The 23,734-nt window shown below is 47.4% G+C and overlaps 1 protein-coding gene across 3 annotated transcripts in view; it reads right to left on the bottom strand.

Moving 5' to 3' along the window:
* The window catches only part of STRADA (STE20 related adaptor alpha), a 51,341-nt gene that overhangs the window by 760 nt on the left and 26,847 nt on the right, over positions 1-23,734 (bottom strand). For all 3 annotated transcript variants that reach the window (XM_075350326.1, XM_075350327.1, XM_075350328.1), the window contains 8 exons: positions 18,038-18,143; positions 13,811-13,932; positions 13,468-13,576; positions 13,159-13,282; positions 12,340-12,511; positions 11,482-11,586; positions 10,673-10,905; positions 35-77 (listed from right to left, as the gene is read on the bottom strand). In XM_075350326.1, coding sequence (XP_075206441.1) covers positions 35-77; positions 10,673-10,905; positions 11,482-11,586; positions 12,340-12,511; positions 13,159-13,282; positions 13,468-13,576; positions 13,811-13,932; positions 18,038-18,143 — 1,014 coding nt within the window. The remainder of the gene's footprint in view (positions 1-34; positions 78-10,672; positions 10,906-11,481; positions 11,587-12,339; positions 12,512-13,158; positions 13,283-13,467; positions 13,577-13,810; positions 13,933-18,037; positions 18,144-23,734) is intronic.

The raw sequence follows: 23,734 nt of genomic DNA, 5'->3' as shown, positions 1-23,734 counted from the left end.
TTGAATGAAGGAATAAGCAGGGCTAGACAATTACCTGTTTGAAAAAGGAATGATTGAGCAGGGTGCCAGCATTCGGCCTACAACGAAGAAAGAAAGCTCATGACATAACAGGTAAAAAGTAAAAATATACCCCCCCACCCCCCGACTTCTTATCCTTTTATCCAATATCAGTGCTGGCCTTTTAAATCCTTGTTTAATCACGGCATACAAGTCCAGTGGGCAGTCCTACTGCTGATGGCCTTCCCCGTGCTAGTCTGCATATTGAGCTATGAGTCACGTAGAACCTCCCAGTGGACTATTAAGGATTATGATATGGTAATACAAGCATACATATCCATTGGATAGGTGATTAATATACCTTGGGGTCTGAATGCTAAGACCTCACTGACCGCTAAAACACCAAACCCTAAATTTCCCCAACAGTCATCGGTTTCCATCACTCCCAAAAAGTCTGAATGGAGCTAAAGAATGCATGCCTAACCCCTTGACACAGGCTTTTTTTTAAAATTTCATGATCTTTAAAAAGCCATAACTTTTTTTTATGTTATAAAATGTCTTTTTCCAAAGCAGACATCGATCTACTAAGCTTTTAATGCTCCACTATGTACAGCAACATGCTGACAATTCTACTAGATTACACTGTTAGCTCGTAATTCCCTTCTGTCAATAGGATCACACATGGAATCTACTTCTTAGCGAACCCTATGTTGCACCTTCACATACAGTGCCTTGCGAAAGTATTTGGCCCCCTTGAATTTTTCAACCTTTTCCCACATTTCAGGTTTCAAACATAAAGATAAAAATGTTAATGTTATGGTGAAGAGTCAACAACAAGTGGGGCAGAATTCTGAAGTTAAACAAAATTTATTGCTTATTTTAAACTTTGTAACAAAGAATAAAACTGAAAATTGGGGCATGCAATGTTATTCATCCCCTTTACTTTCAGTGCAGCAAACTCACTCCAGAAGTTCATTGAGGATGTCTGAATGATTTAGTGTTGTCCTAAATGACTGATGATGATAAATATAAGCCACCTGTGTGTAATATAGTCTCCGTATAAATGCACCTGCTCTGTGACAGTCTGTGTTCTGTTTAAGGCTAGTTTCACACTTGCGTTGTTTTGACGCAAACGGAATCCGTCACTAATGTAGTACAGTTCATTTATTTACATTTGAAGCGCGTTACTATGGCGCGTGTGTGTCATGCAGTACCCGCTTGTGTCCACATGATGTCGCGCTTCCACTGTAAATAAATGATCTGTACTGTATTTGTAACGGAGCCCGAATCCGTTAAAATAGCGCAAATGTGAAACGGCCCTTAAGCACAGAGAGCATCATGAAAACCAAAAAACACAACAGGCAGGTTCATGATACGGTTGTGTAGAAGTTTAAAGCCGAATTTGGTTACAAAAAGGTTTCCACAACTTTAAACATCCCAAGAAGCACTATGCAAGCGATCATATTGAAATGGAAGGATATCATACCACTGCAAATCTACTAAGACCAGGCCGTCCCTCAAAAATTTAATCTCAAACAAGGAGAAGACTAATCAGAGATGCAGCCAAGAGACCAATGATCACTCTGGATGAACTGCAGAGATCTACAGCTGAGGTGGGAGAGTCTGTCCATAGGACAACAATCAGTCGTACACTGCACAAATCTGGCCTTTATGGAAGAGTGGCAAAGAGCCATTTCTCAAAGATATCCATAAAAAGTGTCATTTAAAGCTTGCCTCAAACCACCTGGGAGACACACCAAACATGTGGAAGAAGATGCTCTGGTCAGATGAAACCGAACTTTTTGGGCACAATGCCAAACGATATGTTTGGCATAAAAGCAACACAGCTCATCACCCTGAACACACCATTCCCACTGTCAAACATGGTGGTGGCAGCATCATGGTTTGGGTCTGCTTTTCTTCAGCAGGGACAGGGCAGATAGTTAAAATTGATGGGAAGATGGATGGAGCCAACTACAGGACCATTCTTGAAGAAAACCTGTTGAAGTCTGCAAAAGACCTGAGACTGGGATGGAGATTTGTCTTCCAACAAGACAATGATCTAAAACATAAAGCAAAAAAGAGAATTTTGTTACTTACCGTAAATTCTTTTTCTTATAGTTCCGACATGGGAGACCCAGACCATGGGTGTATAGCTTCTGCCTCCGGAGGACACACAAAGTACTACACTCAAACGTGTAGCTCCTCCCTCCGAGCATATACACCCCCTGGATGACAAATCTAACCAGTTTAGTGCCAAAGGTGAAGGAGGACATCCACCCATAAGTAGAGATAGAGTAAAACCCGGAATAACCGGAACCTCTGTCTACAAAAACAGCCGGTGAAAACACACGGAACAAGAAACTGCCAACAGGCAACAGGGAGGGTGCTGGGTCTCCCATGTCGGAACTATAAGAAAAAGAATTTACGGTAAGTAACAAAATTCTCTTTTTCTTCATAGTTCCTTATGGGAGACCCAGACCATGGGACGTCTCAAAGCAGTCCATGGGTGGGAAATAAACAGAACTGAGAAGTAGGTAAAACCTAACTTCACAAATGGCGACAGCCGCCTGAAGGATGTGTCTGCCCAAGCTCGCATGAGCATGCACTAGGTAGTGCTTCGAAAAGGTGTGCAGACTAGACCAAGTGGCAGCCTGATAAACCTGCTGAGCCGTAGCCTGGTGCCTGAAAGCCCAGGAGGCACCGACAGCTCTGGTCGAATGCGCCTTAATCCCAGGCGGTGGGGGCACCTGAGAACATTGGTAGGCATCGGATATGGCCGACCTAATTCAACGAGCTAAGGTCGGTTTAGAAGCCGAGAGACCCTTGCGCTGACCCGTGGTTAGCACAAAAAGAGAGGTGCACCGCCTGAGAGCGGCGGTGCGTGACACATAGATCCGGAGCGCCCGCACCAAATCCGAAGTATGCAACGCTTTCTCAAAGCGATGCACAGGGGCCGGACAAAGGGAAGGCAATGAAATGTCCTGGTTATGGTGGAAAGGAGACACCACCTCAGGGAGAAAGCCCGGAGTCGGACGGAGAACCACCTTGACTTGGCGAAAAAAACAAAAAGGGTGACTCCGAAGAGAGCACAGTCAAATCAGAGACTCTCCTGAGAGAAGTTATGGCCACCAGAAAGACCACCTTCTGTGAAAGACGAAACAACGAAACCTCCCTAAGAGGCTCAAAGGGGGGTTTCTGTAAGGCCGTGAGGACCAGATTAAGGTCCCAGGGATCCAGAGGCCGCCGGTAAGGCAGAATGATGTGAGACGCGCCCTGCATGAAGGTGCGCACCTGGGCCAGTCGGGCGATACGCCGCTGGAACAACACTGACAGAGCCGAGACCTGTCCCTTGAGGGAATTGAGGGACAGTCCTAGCTGCAGACCGGACTGTAGAAAGGACAGAATGGTCGGCAAGGAAAAAACGGCCAAGGAGCATGGCCGGAAGAGCGACACCAGGACAGGAAAATTCTCCAAGTCCTGTGGTAAATCCTGGCCGAGGAAGACTTCCGAGCCTGAGTCATAGTGGAGATGACCTCGGAAAGAATGCCTGAAGCCGTAAGGATCCAAGGCTCAAGAGCCACGCCGTCAATCTGAGAGCCGCAGAATTCTGGCGGAAAACGGACCCTGTGAGAGAAGGTCTGGGCGGTCCGGAAGATGCCACGGCACCTCTACGGACAGACGGAGCAGGTCTGGGAACCAAGCTCACCTGGGCCAGTCTGGGGCGATGAGTACAACCCGACGGCCCTCCATTCAGATCTTGCGCAGGACTCTGGGCAAGAGAGCTAGAGGGGGAAACACGTAGGCCAGACGGAACTGGGACCAATCCTGAACCAGCACATCCGCCGCCAAGGCCTGAGGATCGTGGGAGCGAGCCACGTAAACCGGGACCTTGTTGTTGTGCCGGGATGCCATTAGATCCACTTCCGGCGTGCCCCACCTGCGGCAGATTGACCGGAACACTGCCGGATGCAGGGCCCACTCGCCGCTGTCCACGGTTTGACGGCTGAGATAATCTGCCTCCCAGTTTTCTACGCCTGGGTGCGGATATGGTGGACTTGGAGTCTTCCGTCCACTGATGCGTTGAATTTCCACCAGGGCTAGGCGCTGCGCGTCCCGCCCTGGTGATTGATGTAGGCAACTGCTGTCGCGTTGTCTGACTGGACTCGAATGTGCTTGCCCGCCGACAGGTGGTGAAAAGTTACGAGAGCTAGGAGCACAGCTCTGATTTCCAGCACATTGATCGAGAGGGCTGACTCGGACGGAGTCCAAGTGCCCTGTACTCGGTGGTGGAGAAGCACTGCTCCCCAGCCGGATAGACTGGCATCCGTGGTGAGAATCACCCATGACGGGGCCAGAAAGGAGCGTCCCTGGGACAGGGAGAGGGGCCGAAGCCACCACTAAAGAGAGCTCCTGGTCTGTGGCGACAGAGCCACCAGCCTGTGCAAGGAAGAGGTCCGCTTGTCCCAACAGCGGAGAATGTCCAGCTGCAGGGGACGCAGATGGAACTGGCAAAGGGAACCGCTTCCATTGACGCCACCATCTGACCCAGCACCTGCATGAGGTGCCTGATGGAATGCCGGCGGAGCCTCAGCAGAGAGCGAACCGCCAGATGAAGGGACTGCTGTTTGACTAAGGGCAGCTTCACAAGTGCCAGCAGAGTCTTGAATTGCATCCCTAGGTACGTAAGTTCCTGGGTCGGGGTCAGAGTGGACTTGCAAGCGTGGCGAGAGTGAGCGAGACACTCCGCTGACAGTCTGCACTGGATGAAGCCTTGACTAGAAGGTTGTCCAGGTAAGGAATCACTGCCAACCCCTGGAGGTGCAGAACCGCAACCACTGCTGCCATGAGCTTGGCGAATACACAAAGGGCCGTGGCTAACCCGAAGGGGAGAGCCACGAATTGGAAATGCTCCTCTCCGATTACAAAACGTAGCCAACGCTGGTGTGAAACTGCGATTGGCACATGCAGATAGACATCTCTGATGTCAATGGATGCTAAGAAATCTCCTTGGGTCATTGACTGATCGCAGAGATTCCATGCAAAAATGCCGCACCTGAATATGCTTGTTGAGAAGCTTGAGATCCAGGTTGGTAGGCACCGTCCTCTTCGGGGACTAGGAAGAAATTTGAGTAGAAATCTCAGGACCATTCCCAGTCGGGAACTGGTACAATTACTCCACAGGCCTGCAAGAATGCCACGACCCTCTGTTTGGCGGGCTGGATAGAATTCTATTCTGCAGCCGTGGGAGATGGTAACCCACACCCACTGATCGAAGACGTGTTGAAACCACACGTCGCCCAAGTGGGAGAGCCTGCCACCGACCAAGGACGTTGCTGGCGCGGCCAGATAATCAAGAGGAGGCTGCCTTGGTGGCAGCAGCTCCTGCGGACTTCTGAGGACGCGGCCTCATGCGCCAGTTGATTGACGGACCTTGGCTGAGTTAGTGGACGAGGCCGAGGGCTTAGAGGACGACCAGTTAGAGCAGGGGTGGGCAATTAATTTTCCCATGGGGCCGCATAAGAAATTGGGATTGGTTTAGAGGGCCGGACTAATATAATTACCTCAGTTCTACCCAATATACTACATCACTACACCCCCTCCATATACTACACCTGTAATAAACTACATCACTACACCCCCCATATACTACACCTGTATTATACTACATCACTACACCCCCTCCATATACTACACCTGTATTATACTACATCACTACACCCCCTCCATATACTACACCTGTAATAAACTACACCACTACACCCCTATATACTATACCTGTATTATACTACACTCCCTCCATATACCTGTAATATACTACACCCCCATATACACCTGTATTATACTACACCACTATATAATACACCTCCGATATACTACATCATTACACCCCATATACTACACCTGTAATATACTACACCTCCATATAGCACACCTGTAATATACTACATCACTACATCCCCTATAGCACACCTGTAATATACTACAACTCCATATAGTACACCTGTAATATACTACATCACTACACCCCTATATACACCTGTAATATACTACATCACTACACCCCTATATACACCTGTAATATACTACATCACTACACCCCTATATACACCTGTAATATACTACATCACTACACCCCTATATACACCTGTAATATACTACATCACTACACCCCATATACTACACCTGTAATATACTACACCTCAATATAGCACACCTGTAATATACTACACCTCCATATAGTACACCTGTAATATACTACACCTCAATATAGCACACCTGTAATATACTACACCTCAATATAGCACACCTGTAATATACTACATCACTACACCCCTATATAGCACACCTGTAATATACTACACCTCCATATAGCACACCTGTAATATACTACACCTCCATAGAGCACACCTGTAATATACTACGCCTCCATATAGCACACCTGTAATATACTACACCTCCATATAGCACACCTGTAATATACTACACCTCCATAGAGCACACCTGTAATATACACCTCCATATAGCACACCTGTAATATACTACACCTCCATAGAGCACACCTGTAATATACACCTCCATATAGCACACCTGTAATATACTACACCTCCATATAGCACACCTGTAATATACTACATCACTATACCCCCATATACTACACCACTATATACACCTCCATATAGCACACCTGTAATATACTACACCTGCACCCCCATATCACACACACTACACCCCATACAGCCTGCACCCCCATATCACACACACTACACCCCCATATGTCACACACCCTGCCCACATATCTCACCCTGCCTGTACCCCAACTTACCCCTCTCAAACACTCTGCACCCCTTCACATCCTTTTGTCAGTCTGCAGCCCTCATATGCCACTCACCCTGTAGCTCCATCTTCCCTCATATGCACTCACCCTGCAGCCCCCCTCCCCCTCATGTCCCCTCTTTTCTTATTACCAGTCATCATGTGTCCACATCTCCTTCAGCATTCAGCATGTCTTGCTTTCTCCCCGGCAATCCTGTCTCCTCCCACACAGTCACATGGGCGTGACATCATCGCAGGTCCTGGAAGATGAATTATTCCGTCTGCTCTGCTGTGCTGCTCCTTCTCCTGCACTGACTGTGCGGACCTGCACAGGATCTCTCCCTACTCGGCACGCTGCAGCCCGGCTCCACTGCACCGGCTGAAGACGGGCGGGCCGGTCACAGAGAGCAGGCGGGCCGTATGTGGTCCGCGGGCCGCCCGTTGCCCAGGTCTGAGTTAGAGGAACGAAAGAAACGAAACCTCGACTGTTTCCTGCCCTGGACAGGTTTCCTGGGTTTGTGGCATGGAAGTACTCTTCCTGCCAAAAGCTTCCTTAATAATTTCATCCAGTTGTTCACCGAATAGACTGGTCCCAGCAAAAGGGAGCCCAGCAAGGAACTTCTTAAGAAGCATCTGCCTTCCACTCTCGAAGCCACAGGAGCCTGCGGATAGCGAGGGAAGTAGCCGAGGCCACCGCAGTGCGGTGGCAGTCTCCAGCATGGCAGACATGGCATAGGATGAAAAGACTGAAGCCTGGAAGTTAAGGCAGCCATTTCGGGCATAAAGTCCCTGGTGAGGGAATGCATCTCCTCCAGAGAAGCAGAGATGGCTTTGAGAGCCCGCACTGCTGCAAAAGATGGGGAGAACGAGGCCCCTGCCGCCTCATATATAGATTTGGCCAGAAGGTCAACCTGTCGGACAGTGGGATCCTTAGAGAGGTGCCGTCAGCCACTGATACAACTATCCGGGCTGAAAGTCTAGACACCGGAGGGTCCACCCTTGGTGAATGAGCCCACTCCTTGACCACCTCTGGTGGAAGGGAGAAACAGTCATCAGACCCACGCTTTGGGAGCGTCTGTCAGGACAGGCTCTGGGCTTGGTCACAGTGGGCTGAAAACTGGAGTGGTTAAGGAACACACTCCTTGTTCTCTTAAGGTATACTGATGCCTTTCTGCCAGAGGGGGATGCTCCCCTGATACAGGCGGATTGAGGTCCAGTACAAATATAATGGACGCAATCAAATCATTAGCATCTGCGTCACCTTCGGACAGATCAATGGTACATGAAGTAACGTCCGAGCCCCTAGTAAAGACATCCTCCTCGTCCTGCGAGTCAGCTCGTGAATCAGGGCTGCGGGACGGGGAAGGACAGGGGACCCTGCGTCTCCATTTTAGGAGGACGGGGTCTGAGAAGAGTCCTCTGTGAGCTTTGCTGAGCGAGCCGTAGCAGCAGAAGCTCCCTGAGAAGGGGGCTAATGCATGCTCAGCAGAGTCCGGGACAGCTGTCCCCTGGAAAGAGCGGATTCTACCCAAACCGGGGGTTCAGCCACCGGAGCCGGAGCAGCTGGAGGGACCACTGATGAGCCTCCAGGCTGAGGGACCACTGTGTTTATGTGCTCGGTACAGGCAGTACGAGTCTACATGCAGTGCATATTAAGAACAGCCTTGCAGCCTTGCTCTGATGTGAGACATGCTGCAGAAGTGGGGGCTCTGTCCAGAATGACCCCCAGCAGAGTATATAAACAGAGTATATAAGCAGCTGCACAACCGGCGGTTGTGGCTTGCCAGACCGTTTAACATACATCTCTGTGCCCTCCAGTCCCCCAGCCCAGGCCCGCATTTGTCACAATGTGGTATCTCTGTGCCTTGCAGACATTGAGAACGCTGATAAAATGGCGACCGGAGCGAGGAGAGGGGGCGGGGCCTACTCTGAGAGCGGGCAAATGAGGTATACAGGGGAGGGAATCTTTCCTCAGTGAGGAGTGTCCGTTCCCTGTGCTGAACAGCCGCTGGGCGGAGCCGCACTGTCCCTCTGCATGACTGACATGCAGGGGCAGTGAAATCGAAACTAGGCCTCAGGCGAAGCCGGGGCCTAGATTTAAACATGCGGCCAGCGTGCAGGCACCATCGGCGCGGTTCTCCAGTGAAAACTGGAGAACCGGCCGGAAATGTTAACACAGTCATATAACACACTCTCCCCAATATATAAGGTACAAAGGACCCCTGGAAAGACCACTTTCTGTGGTAATAACGTCTCAGTACTTAGCTTGTGAGACGCAGGTGCCAGGTCCCTGGGAGGTGAGCGCTCCGTCCGGCAGGATCCTGAAAGGGCTGCGGATGGAGACCGGTCTCCTGCAAAGCAGAGAGAACCGTGATGGCTCCCACTTCAAGCCAGAGCCTCAGGGGATGGTGAAGGAGCGCGGCATGTGAAGGCTCCAGCCTTGTAAAATCAACCTTAACAGCACCGCCGACACAGTGGGGTGAGAAGGGACATACCGGGAGTCCAGACTGGACCCGCTTTTCTTCCAAATCTTTGAAATCAAAAAAATTAAAAATCAAAAATCAGAGCATGCATGTGTGTGTGTGTGACCTCCTGAACACAAAGCATTGAAACTGGTTAGATTTGTCATCCAGGGGGTGTATATGCTCGGAGGGAGGAGCTACACGTTTGAGTGTAGTACTTTGTGTGTCCTCCGGAGGCAGAAGCTATACATCCATGGTCTGGGTCTCCCATAAGGAACGATGAAGAAATCTACAATGGAATGGTTCACAAATAAACGTATCCAGATGTTAGGGGTACTTTACACACTGCGACATCGCATCCGGAATATCGTCGGGGTCACGTCGTTAGTGATGCACATCCGGCGCCGGTAACGACATCGCAACGTGTACGTCCTAGATGCGCCGATAAACGATCGCAAAAGCGTCGAAAATCGGTGATCTGTGTAGCGTCGGACATTTTCATAATGTCGGGTCGATCGCAGGTACGATGTTGTTTGTCGTTACTGCAGGTCCACACATCGCTGTGTGTAAACCCGCAAGAACGACAAACATCTCCTTACCTGCGTCCCGCCGGCAATGCGGATGGGAGAAAGTGGGCGGGATGTTATGTCCCGCTCATTTCCGCCCCTCCGCTTCTATTGGCCGGCCGATTAGTGACATCGCAGTAATGCCGAACGCACCTCCCCTTTGAAGGAGGCATATTTCGGCAGTCACAGCGACGTCGCCGAGCAGGTATGTGCGCGTGCAGCTGCCGTAGCGATAATGTTCGCTATGGTAGCAATCACCACATATCGCATGTGCGACGGGGGTGGGTAATATCACGCTCGGCATCACTAGCCGATGCTAGCGATGTCGCAACGTGCAAAGTACCCCTTAGAATGGCCAAGTCAAAGTCCAGACCTGAATCCAATTGAGAATCTGTGGAAAGAGCTGAAAACTGCTGTTCACAAACGCTCTCCATCCAACCTCACTCAGCTCCAGCTGTTTGCAAAGGAAGAATGGGCAAGAATTTCAGTCTCTCGATGTGCAAAACTGAGAGAGACATACCCCAAGGGACTTGCAGCTGTAATCGCAGCAAAAGGTGGCGCTACAAAGTATTTACTTAAAGGGCCCGAATAATATTGCACGCCCCACTTTTCAGTTTATTATTTTTTATAAAAATTTAAAATAAGCAATAAATTTCATTTAGCTTCACAATTGTGTCCCACTTGTTGTTGATTCTTCACCAAAAAAGTTAAATTTTATATCTTTATGTTTAAAGCCTGAAATCTGGGAAAAGGTTGAAAAATTCAAGGGGTCGAATACTTTCGCAAGGCACTGTAAATGTAGGTAACTCTGTAGAAGCCGACTATTCTCACCTAAGATCAGGGTTCCTCTGCAGACACAGCTCCACCAAGTTGTGGAAATGAGGTGAGAAGCTGCGATTGTACGGGTGCACGCTCGGCTCCCCATTGGATGGGCGACAGGAGGTCCCCTCACCAATGCCAGAGTCGGCTCCTGAGCGAGATGTCATCATGGTGAGTTCAGAGGCGGGGATAGTAGCTGTATCCAAAAGGCAGGGTACGGTGCCATTCAACTTCTCCAGGAGCATCTGAAGGAAAGTAGAAAAACACGAGGAGACATAGGGGCTACCTCAATGCTAGTCAACTACATCAAGCTATGATTTCTAAAGCACCATTTAGGCCACGTGCACATATTGGTGAGATTTTTCCCTCAATATTTGGAAGCCAAAACCACTATTGGGTAAAAAATACAGAAGTGGTGATGTGTTTCTATTATACTTTCCCTCTGATTGTTCCACGCCTAGTTTTGTCTTACCAATACTGAGAGATACTCAATGTGTGCACATGGCCTTACAATGCATGATTATCAGGAACAAGCACTCCTAGGAACGCTCGTTTCATGATAATCATAAAGTCTATATGAACAATTAAAATGCTCGTTCATTGGATGAAATTCTAGGGTCATCATTCTCGGCAGCACATTGTCCTGTATACACAGGACTCGCACTGCTGACAACAATGGTAGCCTATGCGGACTGAGTGATCTATTGCAGTGTGCATCTGAAGCCACGATAGCTGTGTAAACAGGCTATTAAACAACAGTATGCATTCATTTACCACTGAGCATCGCACAATGTAAACGTCCTTTAAGCCCTTTACCTTACCTGTGTTGCTGGCATGTCCTTGAATGGCACATGACCGTTAGCCAATTCACATGCTGTGATCCCTACACTGTAGATATCAGACTTGGCATCATATCCCTGCAAGTTCTTAAGGAAAAGAAAATTATTGTAAAAATCCAGCAACATTAAAGGGGTTGTCCGGGACTTTAACATTGACGACCTATCCGCAGCATAATTCTTCATTAACAGGTTCCTATCTGCCCATATATTGTAGGTTTTGAACTAAAAGAGAGGCATTAGTTTGATGGGGACCCAACAATAAGAGGCTGTTGGGCTCACATAAAACTGGCCATTTTTGTGTGCTAAGTATCTCTTTTTTACATGTTTTTCATAGCAGTATTGCACGTCTATATTCATTGTTAAACATATATTAACACTACAGAGTGCAACTGTCTATTTTTTTGTTTATCCTCAGCCATAGCTTATCGATTGGAGTGTGACACCCGGCATCCTCGCCAATCAGCTGTTCCCGCTGCTGCCAGAAATACTCAGTTACAGAACTGCACAGCACAGCTTTGTCAAATGTAAAGATGCCATGGCTGGGACACACCGCTCAGCTGCCCCTATTCAAATAAACAAGAGAGCAAATGTGCAGTACCCAGCCGTGGCCACAATACAGTTGATGAAGCTGTGCAGTGCATCTTCGCAACTGAGTACTCATGGCCTGTTCCGCTCTGGCAAGAGCTGATCGGTGGGGATGCCGGTTGTCACACTCCCATCGATCAGACATTGCTGACCTATCCCGAGGATAGGCCATCAACGTTAAAGTCCCAGACAACCACTTTAATGTACAATTAGTAAAGAAATAGATTAACTAATAAAAAATCACCATTCTCCTACCTGCTGCAAGACCTCTGGGCTAAGCCATGGGAGGACCCTGGAGCTGTGCTTGGGGAAGTCATGGATGACTTTAACACGCTGTCCGTGGTTTATCATACTAAGAATGCTGCGCAGACCAGAAAGATAAACTTTACCATCCACCGAGATCAAGATGTGACTGGCCTTTACACTCCTAAGGGGAAGAGGATCAACACCAAATTGTGAGAATTTACCACACACCAAACACCTGTCAGAGACTGGAAATCCACTGTAGTCATGAAGGATCCATTACAACTTGCTGATGAGTAGAAGACACTGACCAGCTGGCATGGCCAGTTCAGTAGTTATTCTAACCAGCGTATATAGCGCCATCATATTCTGAAGCACTTTACTGAGATTAACATCACTGTTCCCGTTGGGGCTCACAATCTAAGTTTCCGATCCGTATGTCTTTGGAGTGTGAGAGGAAACCGGAGTATTTGGAGGAAACTCACATACAAAGTCCTTACAGATGTTGTCCTTTCAATAAGCAATTCTGACTTAAAAGGACACGTGAATCTAAAAAAATCCAGGTGGCAACAAACATGGTCACCATTAAGGCTCTCACAAAAGTAGACACTCAGCTTTCAAGGGTTCTGAACACCAGATGTGCCTAGTTCTGTAGCAATATTGTTAGAATGATGCATCAATGAATGACTACCAAAATTTGCCATTCGGGAAGCTTGGAGGCTATAACTGCAGGAAATGTAGATGCAACCATCCAGCTTTATGAAAAGATGTAAAACATTAGAAGACAGCAACGGACAACTCAAGTGATAAGTGAAGGTCTGAGGGATTTACCTGTGCACAAATCCCATGTGATGAATATAATCCAGGGCCTTCAGCATTCCCAGCAGGATGTAAGCGATTGCCAGCTCACTCATGCCATCTGTGAAGTGTGTGCAGATCAGATCTTTGGCTGATCCTGTAAGGAAAACCACAGCAGGCATAGTCAGGAGAGGAATCAAAGAACATTAAGGGCACATGTCCCAAGTGGACAAGCCCTTAATAAGATGTGAACTAAGCATTTACCGTACATTATGGGAGCAGACTGGTTACGACTAACCTTGCTCTGTCACTCATGTGCCATATGCTCCCCATTCTACTCACCATAAGCCATAAATGGGGTGACCACCCACAGCTCATTATCGGCAATGAATGTGGCTCTGTAAGGGAGGATGTTGGGGTGATTGAACAGCTTGGACACATGGAGTTCAGTCTAAGAAGAGAAAGAGTTAATAGGATTAGGATGTCCAACCATGCAGGGTAGTAGCTGCTGGAAGTGACCTCCTGTTCACCACTCCCTTTTTAAAATCCTTGAAACTGTTCTGATGTCGCATGCAACCCTGCCCCTACCCGCTACTAATCACATACTGAAATACTCTGTGCAGCAGCAAGCCCTAATCTTCACCTAGGAGTGATCTGACATTGCAGCTGTAGGAGTTCACCATACCTGCAGGAAAGCCACCATGTCGTTTGTGCAGGACTCCATATTAATCCTTCTGATACAGACATACTCTCCGGACGGCTTATAACGTGCCAAGTTGACCGTCATCAGGTCCTCAAATCCTTTTCCTAAAGAAAGAAATATCTTCAGTAAAGAAAAGTAAGGGGCTCTAGCATTTTTATATATTTAGAATTAAAGGCATTTTCTCCAACATACACATCTCCTTTACACGGGGATTTGGGGGTCCTCAGGTCCTATCCAACATTCTTAAAATAAGTTCTTGTCTGCTCTGGTTTCCCGCAAAGGGACTAGAACTCTGAGTATGTGAGCTCTACCATTGAGCCACTGCCTGAACTTTGTCCATAGGCAGTGGCTCAATGGTAGAGCTGCTGCCTATGGACAAAGAGTTCACATACTCATGAGTTCTAGTCCCGTTGGAAACTAGCGCTGAGGATTCTTAGAATAAGGTTGTATGTCCTTCTAACTTGTAGAGGAAAAGACGTTTGTATTCACACTAGGGATGTATTCTTTTTGAAATAATAATTAACATTACTACTTAATAATAATTACCATCATTAACCATTTAAAGGGGTGGTTCCCTTTAAATTAAATTTCCCCCCTAGCTGCACTCGTGACACTGGCATCTATCGTGTTTCCCCGAAAGTAAGACAGTGTCTTACATTCTTTTTACCCCCAAAAGTGCCACTATGTCTTACTTTCGGGGTATGTCTTATATTGGAAAAAATCCCACAGCAATCGCAGAAAGTCTCCATGCAATGTACCGTATGGGGACTTGCCGCAATTACGCCCTAAGTGTACTGCAAGTTAAAGAAACTTAACCACCAGCGGCTGCACATGAGGGCACTGAGGCTGCGTGATTTTGTATGTTGTCCATGGTCCTGATGGACCACGGACAACATTACTGCAACATTTCAACATTTCTCGGTAGCCGAGCGTTCAGCTGAGCGCCCGACCGCCGGCATGTGTCAGCTCTCAGCTGAGCGCTCAGCCGCCGGCATGTCAGGGCGTTCAGCTGAGCGCCAGACCGCCGGCATGTGTCAGCTCTCAGCTGAGCGCTCAGCCGCCGGCATGTCAGGGCGTTCAGCTGAGCGCCAGACCGGCGGCATGTGTCAGCTCTCAGCTGAGCGCTAAGCCGACGGCATGTCAGGGCGCTCAGCTGAGCGCCCGACCGCCGGCATGTGTCAGCTCTCAGCTGAGCGCTCAGCTGCCGGCATGTCAGGGCTTTCAGCTGAGCGCCAGACCGCCGGCATGTGTCAGCTCTCAGCTGAGCGCTAAGCCGCCGCCATGTCAGGGCGCTCAGCTGAGCGCCCGACCGCCGGCATGTGTCAGCTCTCAGCTGAGCGCTCAGCCGCCGGCATGTCAGGGCGTTCAGCTGAGCGCTCGGCCGCCAACATGTGACAGCTCTCAGCTGAGCGCTCTGCCGCCGGCATGTCAGGGCGCTCAGCTGAGCGCTTTGCCGCCGGCAAGTCAGGGCGCTCAGCTGAGAGCTGTCACATGCCGGCGGCATGTCAGGGCACTCAGCTGAGCGCTCGGCCGCCGGCATGTTAGGGCGCTCAGCTGAGCGTTTTGCCGCCGGCAAGTCAGGGCGCTCAGCTGAGCGCTTTGCCGCCGGCAAGTCAGGGCGCTCAACTGAGAGCTGTCACATGCCGGCGGTATGTCAGGGCGCTCAGCTGAGCGCTTGGCCGCCGGCATGTCAGGGCGCTCAGCTGAGCGCTCGGCCGCTGCAACTGTACTGTAAAGAAGAAAATAAATAAATAAATTTTTACTACGTCTTACTTTCGGGGTACGTCTTACATTAGCCGACCCCCCCAAAACCCCCACTATGTCTTACTATCGGGGATGTCTTACTATCGGGGAAACACGGTAGGAGTTTAAAAGTCTTAAGGCTAAAAGAATATAATTGTGGCAATCTTTCTTATAGTTTGTGCTCTTCACATGTACACGTGCTGCAATAGCTAGACTCAAACTCTACTGTATTGTATTACTACATGTACTGATAATTCTCTAATCTTGTTAATGGTAATTGTGCAGGAAAGGGGAGAAGGTGAGATGTAATATCAGCTATTGTGAATGGTGAATCTTGTGTTGATTACTGTATATAGAAAACATAACTTTCGTTTTAATAATGTCTGTGATGACAATGAAACTGCTGAAAAGTCTTTTGTACAGAACAGGAAGTGTGAGCCTACTATAAGGCTTAGTTGTCGATGTGAAAGTTAGAAGATATAATTATTTTTTCTCTTTATGTTCAACATATTTTTATTAGACAGAAAATAGTCCACCAGTATATTAAAAAAAAAAAAAAAAAAGTGACAATGGGTTGGGGGAAAATGTTCCCCTACCCATCACAAGAGTATGTCCATATAATACCCTTTAAGTTAACAATGGTTATCTTATCTATTATAAAAAATATAAACATATCAAGCACTTTCAACTTAAAAAAAAAAAAAAGAAGAAAAAGAAGGGAAAGAAAGGGGATAGGAGAAAAGAAGGGAACAGGGAAGTATGATGTCGCTACCTTCTATGTCTATCCCTCTTGGCCTTTTGCGAGGGGTTTAATCATTTAGCCTGCCCTGTGTCAGTCATGATTGAAACTTTTGAGATTGTCTAAAAAATATCCAAGGATACCATGTTGCAAAGCACTTGAACACAGATCCTTTGAACATGGATAATAGGGCCGTCTGTGGGGTTGGCTTGACCCCGCAATTGTATAGCTGATTATATAATGAGAAAATATCGTTCCAGAGGGGACAGACTCTGGGGTAATGTCACCAATTATGTAACATCGACCCAATATCACCAGAACATCTCCAGCATAGATCACAGATCTCAAGGTATTTCCTAATATCCTATGGCATTTGGCAAGAGTCCTGTATCATCGTGTAAATATTTTATAATTTAGTTCCTGGATTTTACAAGAAATCGAGACCTTAGGGGTGAACAGAAAGGTTTTAGTCCATGATTCCAATAGAATATCATATCCTAGTTTCGTGTGCCATTCTTTATAAATTTAGGACGTTTCCCCTCTACTTTCCCTGACACAATTACCGTATTTTTCGGACTATGAGACGCACTTTTTTCCCTCAAAGGTTTGGGGAAAAGTGGGGGGTGCATCTTATAGTCCAATGGCTGCAGGGAAGGGGAGTACGGTGGTGGTGGAGTGGGTCATCAGAGGCAGGAGCAGGCTGTAGCAGCGCCTACCGTGACCACGTGGGCCCGCTCATTAGCCTCATTTCATATGCACTGCATCCAGATGCCCATCATCTCTCAGCCCTGAAGCCGGTGCTGACAGGCAGGCGGGATGATGGGCGGAGGGTGCACGCATACTAAACAGCCGGCCCGCGTGATCATCGTTGGCTCCTACAGCCTTGTGTGAACATGTGTGGCTATATTCACTGCCCCTCACGTATCATCATCATCAGCGCAGGGGGCAGTGAATAAGTATATTCATCCGTCACCATTCCCTACAGCATCGTGATGACCTCCTGTCTGCCGGCCCACTGATGTGTGTGGAGAGCGATGTGCACAGCGATGACTTAATCGCTGTGCGTATGGCTCCACACAGGTCAGCGGCTCTGCTGCTGGCACAGACAGGAAGACAAGCGATGCTGCGTGGAGTGAGGAAAGGTAAGTATTAACATTTATGTTTTTATGTGTGCCACACGATGCGGGCTATATACCAGGATGGGGGTATTTACCAGGATGGGGGATATATATACAAAGATGGGGATAATATACAAGGCAGGAGGATCATTACCAGGATGGGGTACCTTAGTAGAGAATTTGGGGACATTACCCCCATAACAGTGTCAGCAACAGATCCCCGCCCCATAACAGGTGTGTCATGACCACATTTTTTGCTTAAAATTTTATTTTCCTATTTTCCTCCTCTAACACCGGGGTGCGTCTTATGGTCCGGTGCGTCTTATAGTCCGAAAAATGCGGTATGTTATATAAGAAGGAAATGGCGCCAGACGGTGCCTCTGTATCGAGACACAAACGCTCAAATGGAGTGGTTACGAGAGGGATCACTATTTTTTTTGTCTTTAACACTAGAACTACTGAGGTAGTCATTTTGACTACTTTGCACTATGTAATTCTATATAGGTGTCACGAGTCCAGTAGTTCTAGTGTTAAACATAAAAAGGAGGTTGACCTAAGTAGTCACTATAGATCTCAGTAACCTCCCCCATCTTGCGCTCTCCCGCTTACCTATGACAGTAAGTAAATCATAGCAAGTATTGTCCGGTGTGTATACCCCCATGGTGTCCGGACCTCGACACGAGGCTATGGACTCAGCGCTGGCTGCTTCATCCGTCTGGAAGTGAACGCCAAAGGAAATAACAAGAGGTCATTAGTCTGCATGAATAAGGAGAACGTTGGTAGAAAATACTGAAAAACTACTAAAAAACACAAAATATCTGATCTGTAACAAAACGACAATGACAACATAACGTCTCATTACGATGTTGTATTAATGGAATGAGAATGAGTATCAGTGGATTAGACGATGCACGAGGCTCTACTATTACACTGGGGAACAAATGGTTTTAATTTGATTTTTTGGTGTCACAGATATTAGGCTTGATTTTAGGTTAATTCACTCCTCTGAATCAGAATATACCATTCATTTCTTTACAGCTTTTCTACTTTTTGAGATAATCTACAGTTGCCCACATATGAATATGGGATTTTCTCCTCGACAGCTGTAACAATAATAGAATCAAAGATGGTCGGTTACGGATGTGACAAATGCTTGAATATATATTTAATGCAACGTGCATTTAAATAAATATTAAGACATTAATCAAATTCATAACTGACTGCTGTTCATAGATATTTCTAAGCGATGCCTAAAATGTGTGGAAACAAATATGGATCGATCCCAATAGGTCACTCAACTAAGATAACTGAAGAGCAAAACACAATTGCTCTGGCCCTACAGAAAATATCATACCACGATCAAAATCTTCCTCAAGGCCTTTTGCAGTCAAGCAGGGATTCTGATTTGCCTCTTGCAGCTGTCACAGAAATGTTGACTTGACCTCCACGGTTTCTGTTAACTGCAATTTCTTAATTACATTTCAAACTGAGGAAAGAGCAACTTGAAAACAATTTGCTATATTCTTATAGCCTTCTCCTGCTTTGTGGACCTCCACCAATTTCATTTTCAGAGTGCTAGGCAGCTGATTAGAAGAATCCATAGCTGCTATTTTTTGGAACAAGGTTAGAGGAGGCTGGGTTTTTATAAGGCCGGTTTCGACGTCCGTGTTTAATCAGGTACAAGCCACACGCATGGGTATGGTCATGCCTGTCTCAAGACGTGTGACATCTGTGTTTACATACGTGACACGTACCGGGGAAAACATGTGTCTTTTAAATAAAAAGATTTTCTATATTCATCTGTATCCAGCACTGCCGTCTTCTGCTTCTGACCCCCGCTAATTATGCTCATTGAATATTCACTGCACCTCAGACCTGGAAGCAGGAGCATCGCCGAGGACAGGCGAGTATCCAGCAGGCAGTGTGTGCGCAGTGAGGTCCAGGAGGAAATTCGAGTTCCCAATGAACTCTGATGACCTCCTGATGATACCCCTGCGACACCCGTGCTACAGCAGGTGTCATGACACTGACTTCATAGGTTCATCACAGTTCATTGAGAACTCGGATGACCTCCTGGACATCACTGTACACACACTGCTTGCTGGATACTCACCTGTCACTGTGTCACTGGCGATGCTCCTGCTGCCAGGTCCGAGGAGCAGTGAATATTCCATGAGCATAATTAGTGGGGGTCAGAAGCAAGAGACAACAGAGCTGAAGAAAGCAGCGCTGGATACAGGTGAGTATAGAAAATCTTTTTATTTCAAAGACACGTGTTTTCTCCGGTATGTGTCACACTGATGTCACACGGATCACATCAGTGTGCGATTCGTGTGACACCAGTGATGCCGGAAAAATAACAGATATGTCTCCGTGTGTGGGTGCGTGGCCACACAGTCCATGTGAAAACACAGACGTGTGTGTTACTCCAGAGAATAACATGAGTACGTGTGGCATCTGTGCTAAAAACGGATGTTACATGTACCTGAAACACGGACGTCTGAAACCAGCGTAATGCTGTGAAATTTGCATCACCTGGCATTTCTTAATGATGATAGTGAACAAGGTATAACCATAACAGGCTAATTAAAGATCTGAAACCTTGGTCAAAAGTTATCTGAACAAAAAGTCTCCAAGGGTGTCCAAACTTTTGCATCGGCCCATTTTCTTTTTTGTAAGTTTTAAAATGTAAAACAAATATAAATTTCCAGAAAAATCGTATAATGTGACATGCCCTTTATTAGTGCCAAAAGTCTTCCTCAGATGTCCTGCACTGCAAACAGGTGGAGGATGGTAATCTACCCATGCAGGTTAGTCTCATGGGAGACAAATATAATTAATATACAGTACCATTCAAAAATTTGGACTCATCGGTTTATACAATGGCTTTGCTTGTTCTTATTAGAATGTGCACATTGTAGAGTCTGACTGAAGAATGCAAAACTATGATGGAAAACATATGTAAAGAAGGAGTAAGGAAACATGTGAAACAAACCAGAATATGTGTTAAACCTTAGATTTCTCAAAGTAACCCCTTTTACTCTGATGACTGCTTTACACCCCCTTGGCATTCTCTCAAACAGCTTCACCAGGTAATCACCTGGATTGGCTTCCAATAAGCATGTATGCCTTGTCAAGAGTTAATTTGCAGAATTACAAGCCTTCAGAAAACGGTGCGACAATTTGGTGTACTTTTCAGAGGCAGTATTGGTGTAGAATTTTATACAATGCTGAGCCAGCCGCGAGATCATGGTCGACGCTGTGCATGACAGCAGCGTCATCCTCGTACCCGACCATGATCTCGCGCCTGCGCAGATACATCACCGGCAGGCACGAGGTAAACTGTTTTATGCTTGGCCCACGATAGGGGCAGAGAGAACTGCGCCTGCGTGAGACTTGGACGGTTGCGTGGGATGATGATGGCAGTGCCATCCTTGTCAATCATGACAGGAGGACGGTGAACAAGGCAGGACAGGAGCAGAAATAGAGCCCGCCCATCTGGCCAACACAGCTCATTAGCATACAACACAGTGGGATTTTATAAAGTTCTTTTTGGGGTCTGCAAGTGGGGGGGGGGGGGTCAGCAACGAGGTGCACGTTCATAGAACGCAGCCCAGGAGCTGCAGAAGGTGACACTTTTGGTTTAATTGTCAAAAAACTGGTGACAGGTTCCCTTTAATTGCCTGGTGATCTTGTACAAGGGCTTGGACACTGATTTCCAAAGTTTGGCCATCTTTGGGGCCAATTTTGTTTTTCCACTTAAATACATGTATTTCAAACAATTTTTTTTTCTTTCAATTGTGTTTTATTGAAAATTGTGCACAGTTTGCCTTTTATAGGCTCTAGATTTCCCTTCACCTTCAAATTTAATGTGGTCTGTGATCATAAATCATATGAGAGGCGTTCAGGAAAATAAAACAAACAAATGAATCACAACCTCCCGATTAGACGATCATAGCGAGCTTACTGATAGATGCTCAGTTAACTCATTTTGCAGCCAGCAATACACAATGTAATAGAAGGCAAACGATGCAATTTTTTTAATGAAACCCAATTGCAAAAATGATTTCAAGTAAGAAAAAACAAAACAAAATTGCCCCCAAAAATTGAACAATCAATTTAAGGGCTCAATGGCTTATCTGAACAATCAGTGCTGCAGTATCAAGCATGGGGACAGGATAGAGTTGAGCGGACTGCCAATAATCAGGGTCTGGCGGATCTGCGGCGGGTTGACAAAGAAGTCCGGATCTGATACGGTGACATATATATGTGAATGGAGGGAGAGGTGAGAGGGGAGAGGGCAGAGGGCAGAGGGAAGAAAAAAAAAAATGGATCCGGATCGTGCACCCGGAATCCCGCCTCTGGGTTGGACTCGGATGTGCCGCTCAAACCGCACGGATCCGGATTTTGACGGTCCGGGTCCGCTCAACACTAGGACAGGAAGAAAATAAACTCCATTCATGATAGATGTATCTCGTGGTAAAAAAACAAACAAAAGAAGGGAATTTTGTTTACTTACCGTAAATTCCTTTTCTTCTAGCTCTAATTGGGAGACCCAGACAATTGGGTGTATAGGCTATGCCTCCGGAGGCCGCACAAAGTACTACACTTAAAAGTGTTAGGCCCCTCCCCTTCTGCCTATACACCCCCCGTGCTCCCACGGGCTGCTCAGTTTTGGTGCAAAAGCAAGAAGGAGGAAAAATAATTATAAACTGGTTTAAAGTAACTTCAATCCGAAGGAAACTCGGAGAACTGAAACCATTCAACATGAACAACATGTGTACACAAAAAAACAGGGGCGGGTGCTGGGTCTCCCAATTAGAGCTAGAAGAAAAGGAATTTACGGTAAGTAAACAAAATTCCCTTCTTCTTTTTCGCTCTATTGGGAGACCCAGACAATTGGGACGTCCAAAAGCAGTCCCTGGGTGGGTAAAATAATACCTCGTAAGAGAGCCGTAAAACGGCCCTTTCCTACAGGTGGGCAACCGCCGCCTGAAGGACTCGTCTACCTAGGCTGGCATCCGCCGCAGCATAGGTATGCACCTGATAGTGCTTCGTGAAAGTGTGCAGGCTCGACCAGGTAGCCGCCTGACACACCTGTTGAGCCGTAGCCTGGTGCCTCAAAGCCCAGGACGCTCCCACGGCTCTGGTAGAATGGGCCTTCAGCCCTGAGGGAACCGGAAGCCCAGCCGAACGGTAAGCTTCGATAATTGGCTCCTTGATCCACCGAGCCAGGGTTGATTTGGAAGCCTGTGACCCTTTACACTGGCCAGCGACAAGGACAAAGAGTGCATCCGAGCGGCGCAGGGGCGCCGTACGAGAAATGTAGAGTCTGAGTGCTCTCACCAGATCTAACAAGTGCAAATCCTTTTCACATTGGTGAACTGGATGAGGATAAAAAGAGGGTAAGGAAATATCCTGATTGAGATGAAAGGGGGATACCACCTTAGGGAGAAATTCCGGAACCGGACGTAGAACCACCTTGTCCTGGTGAAAAACCAGAAAAGGGGCTTTGCACGACAACGCTGCTAGCTCAGACACTCTCCGAAGAGAAGTGACTGCTACTAGAAAAACCACTTTCTGCGAAAGTCGTGAGAGGGAGATATCTCTCATTGGCTCGAATGGTGGTTTCTGAAGAACCATCAGCACCCTGTTTAGATCCCAGGGTTCTAACGGCCGCTTGTAAGGTGGAACGATGTGACAAACTCCCTGCAGGAACGTGCGTACCTGTGGAAGTCTAGCTAGGCGCTTCTGGAAAAACACAGAGAGCGCTGAAACTTGTCCCTTAAGGGAACCGAGCGACAAACCCTTTTCCAGTCCAGATTGAAGGAAGGACAGAAAAGTAGGTAATGCAAATGGCCAGGGAGAAAAACCCTGAGCAGAGCACCACGACAGGAAAATTTTCCACGTCCTGTGATAAATCTTGGCGGACGTTGGTTTCCTAGCCTGTCTCATAGTGGCAATGACTTCTTGAGATAACCCTGAAGACGCTAGGATCCAGGACTCAATGGCCACACAGTCAGGTTGAGGGCCGCAGAATTCAGATGGAAAAACGGCCCTTGAGACAGCAAGTCTGGTCGGTCTGGTAGTGCCCACGGTTGGCCGACCGTGAGATGCCACAGATCCGGGTACCACGACCTCCTCGGCCAGTCTGGAGCGACGAGGATGGCGCGGCGGCAGTCGGCCCTGATCTTGCGTAACACTCTGGGCAACAGTGCCAGCGGAGGAAACACATAAGGGAGCTGAAACTGCGACCAATCCTGAACTAAGGCGTCTGCCTCCAGAGCTCTGGGATCTTGAGACCGT

The sequence above is a fragment of the Anomaloglossus baeobatrachus genome, chromosome 5 (genome assembly GCF_048569485.1).
Source record: "Anomaloglossus baeobatrachus isolate aAnoBae1 chromosome 5, aAnoBae1.hap1, whole genome shotgun sequence".
Taxonomy (NCBI): Eukaryota; Metazoa; Chordata; class Amphibia; order Anura; family Aromobatidae; genus Anomaloglossus; species Anomaloglossus baeobatrachus.
Note: the sequence above shows the minus strand (reverse complement) of the source record. Positions and strands in the feature narration are given on the sequence as shown.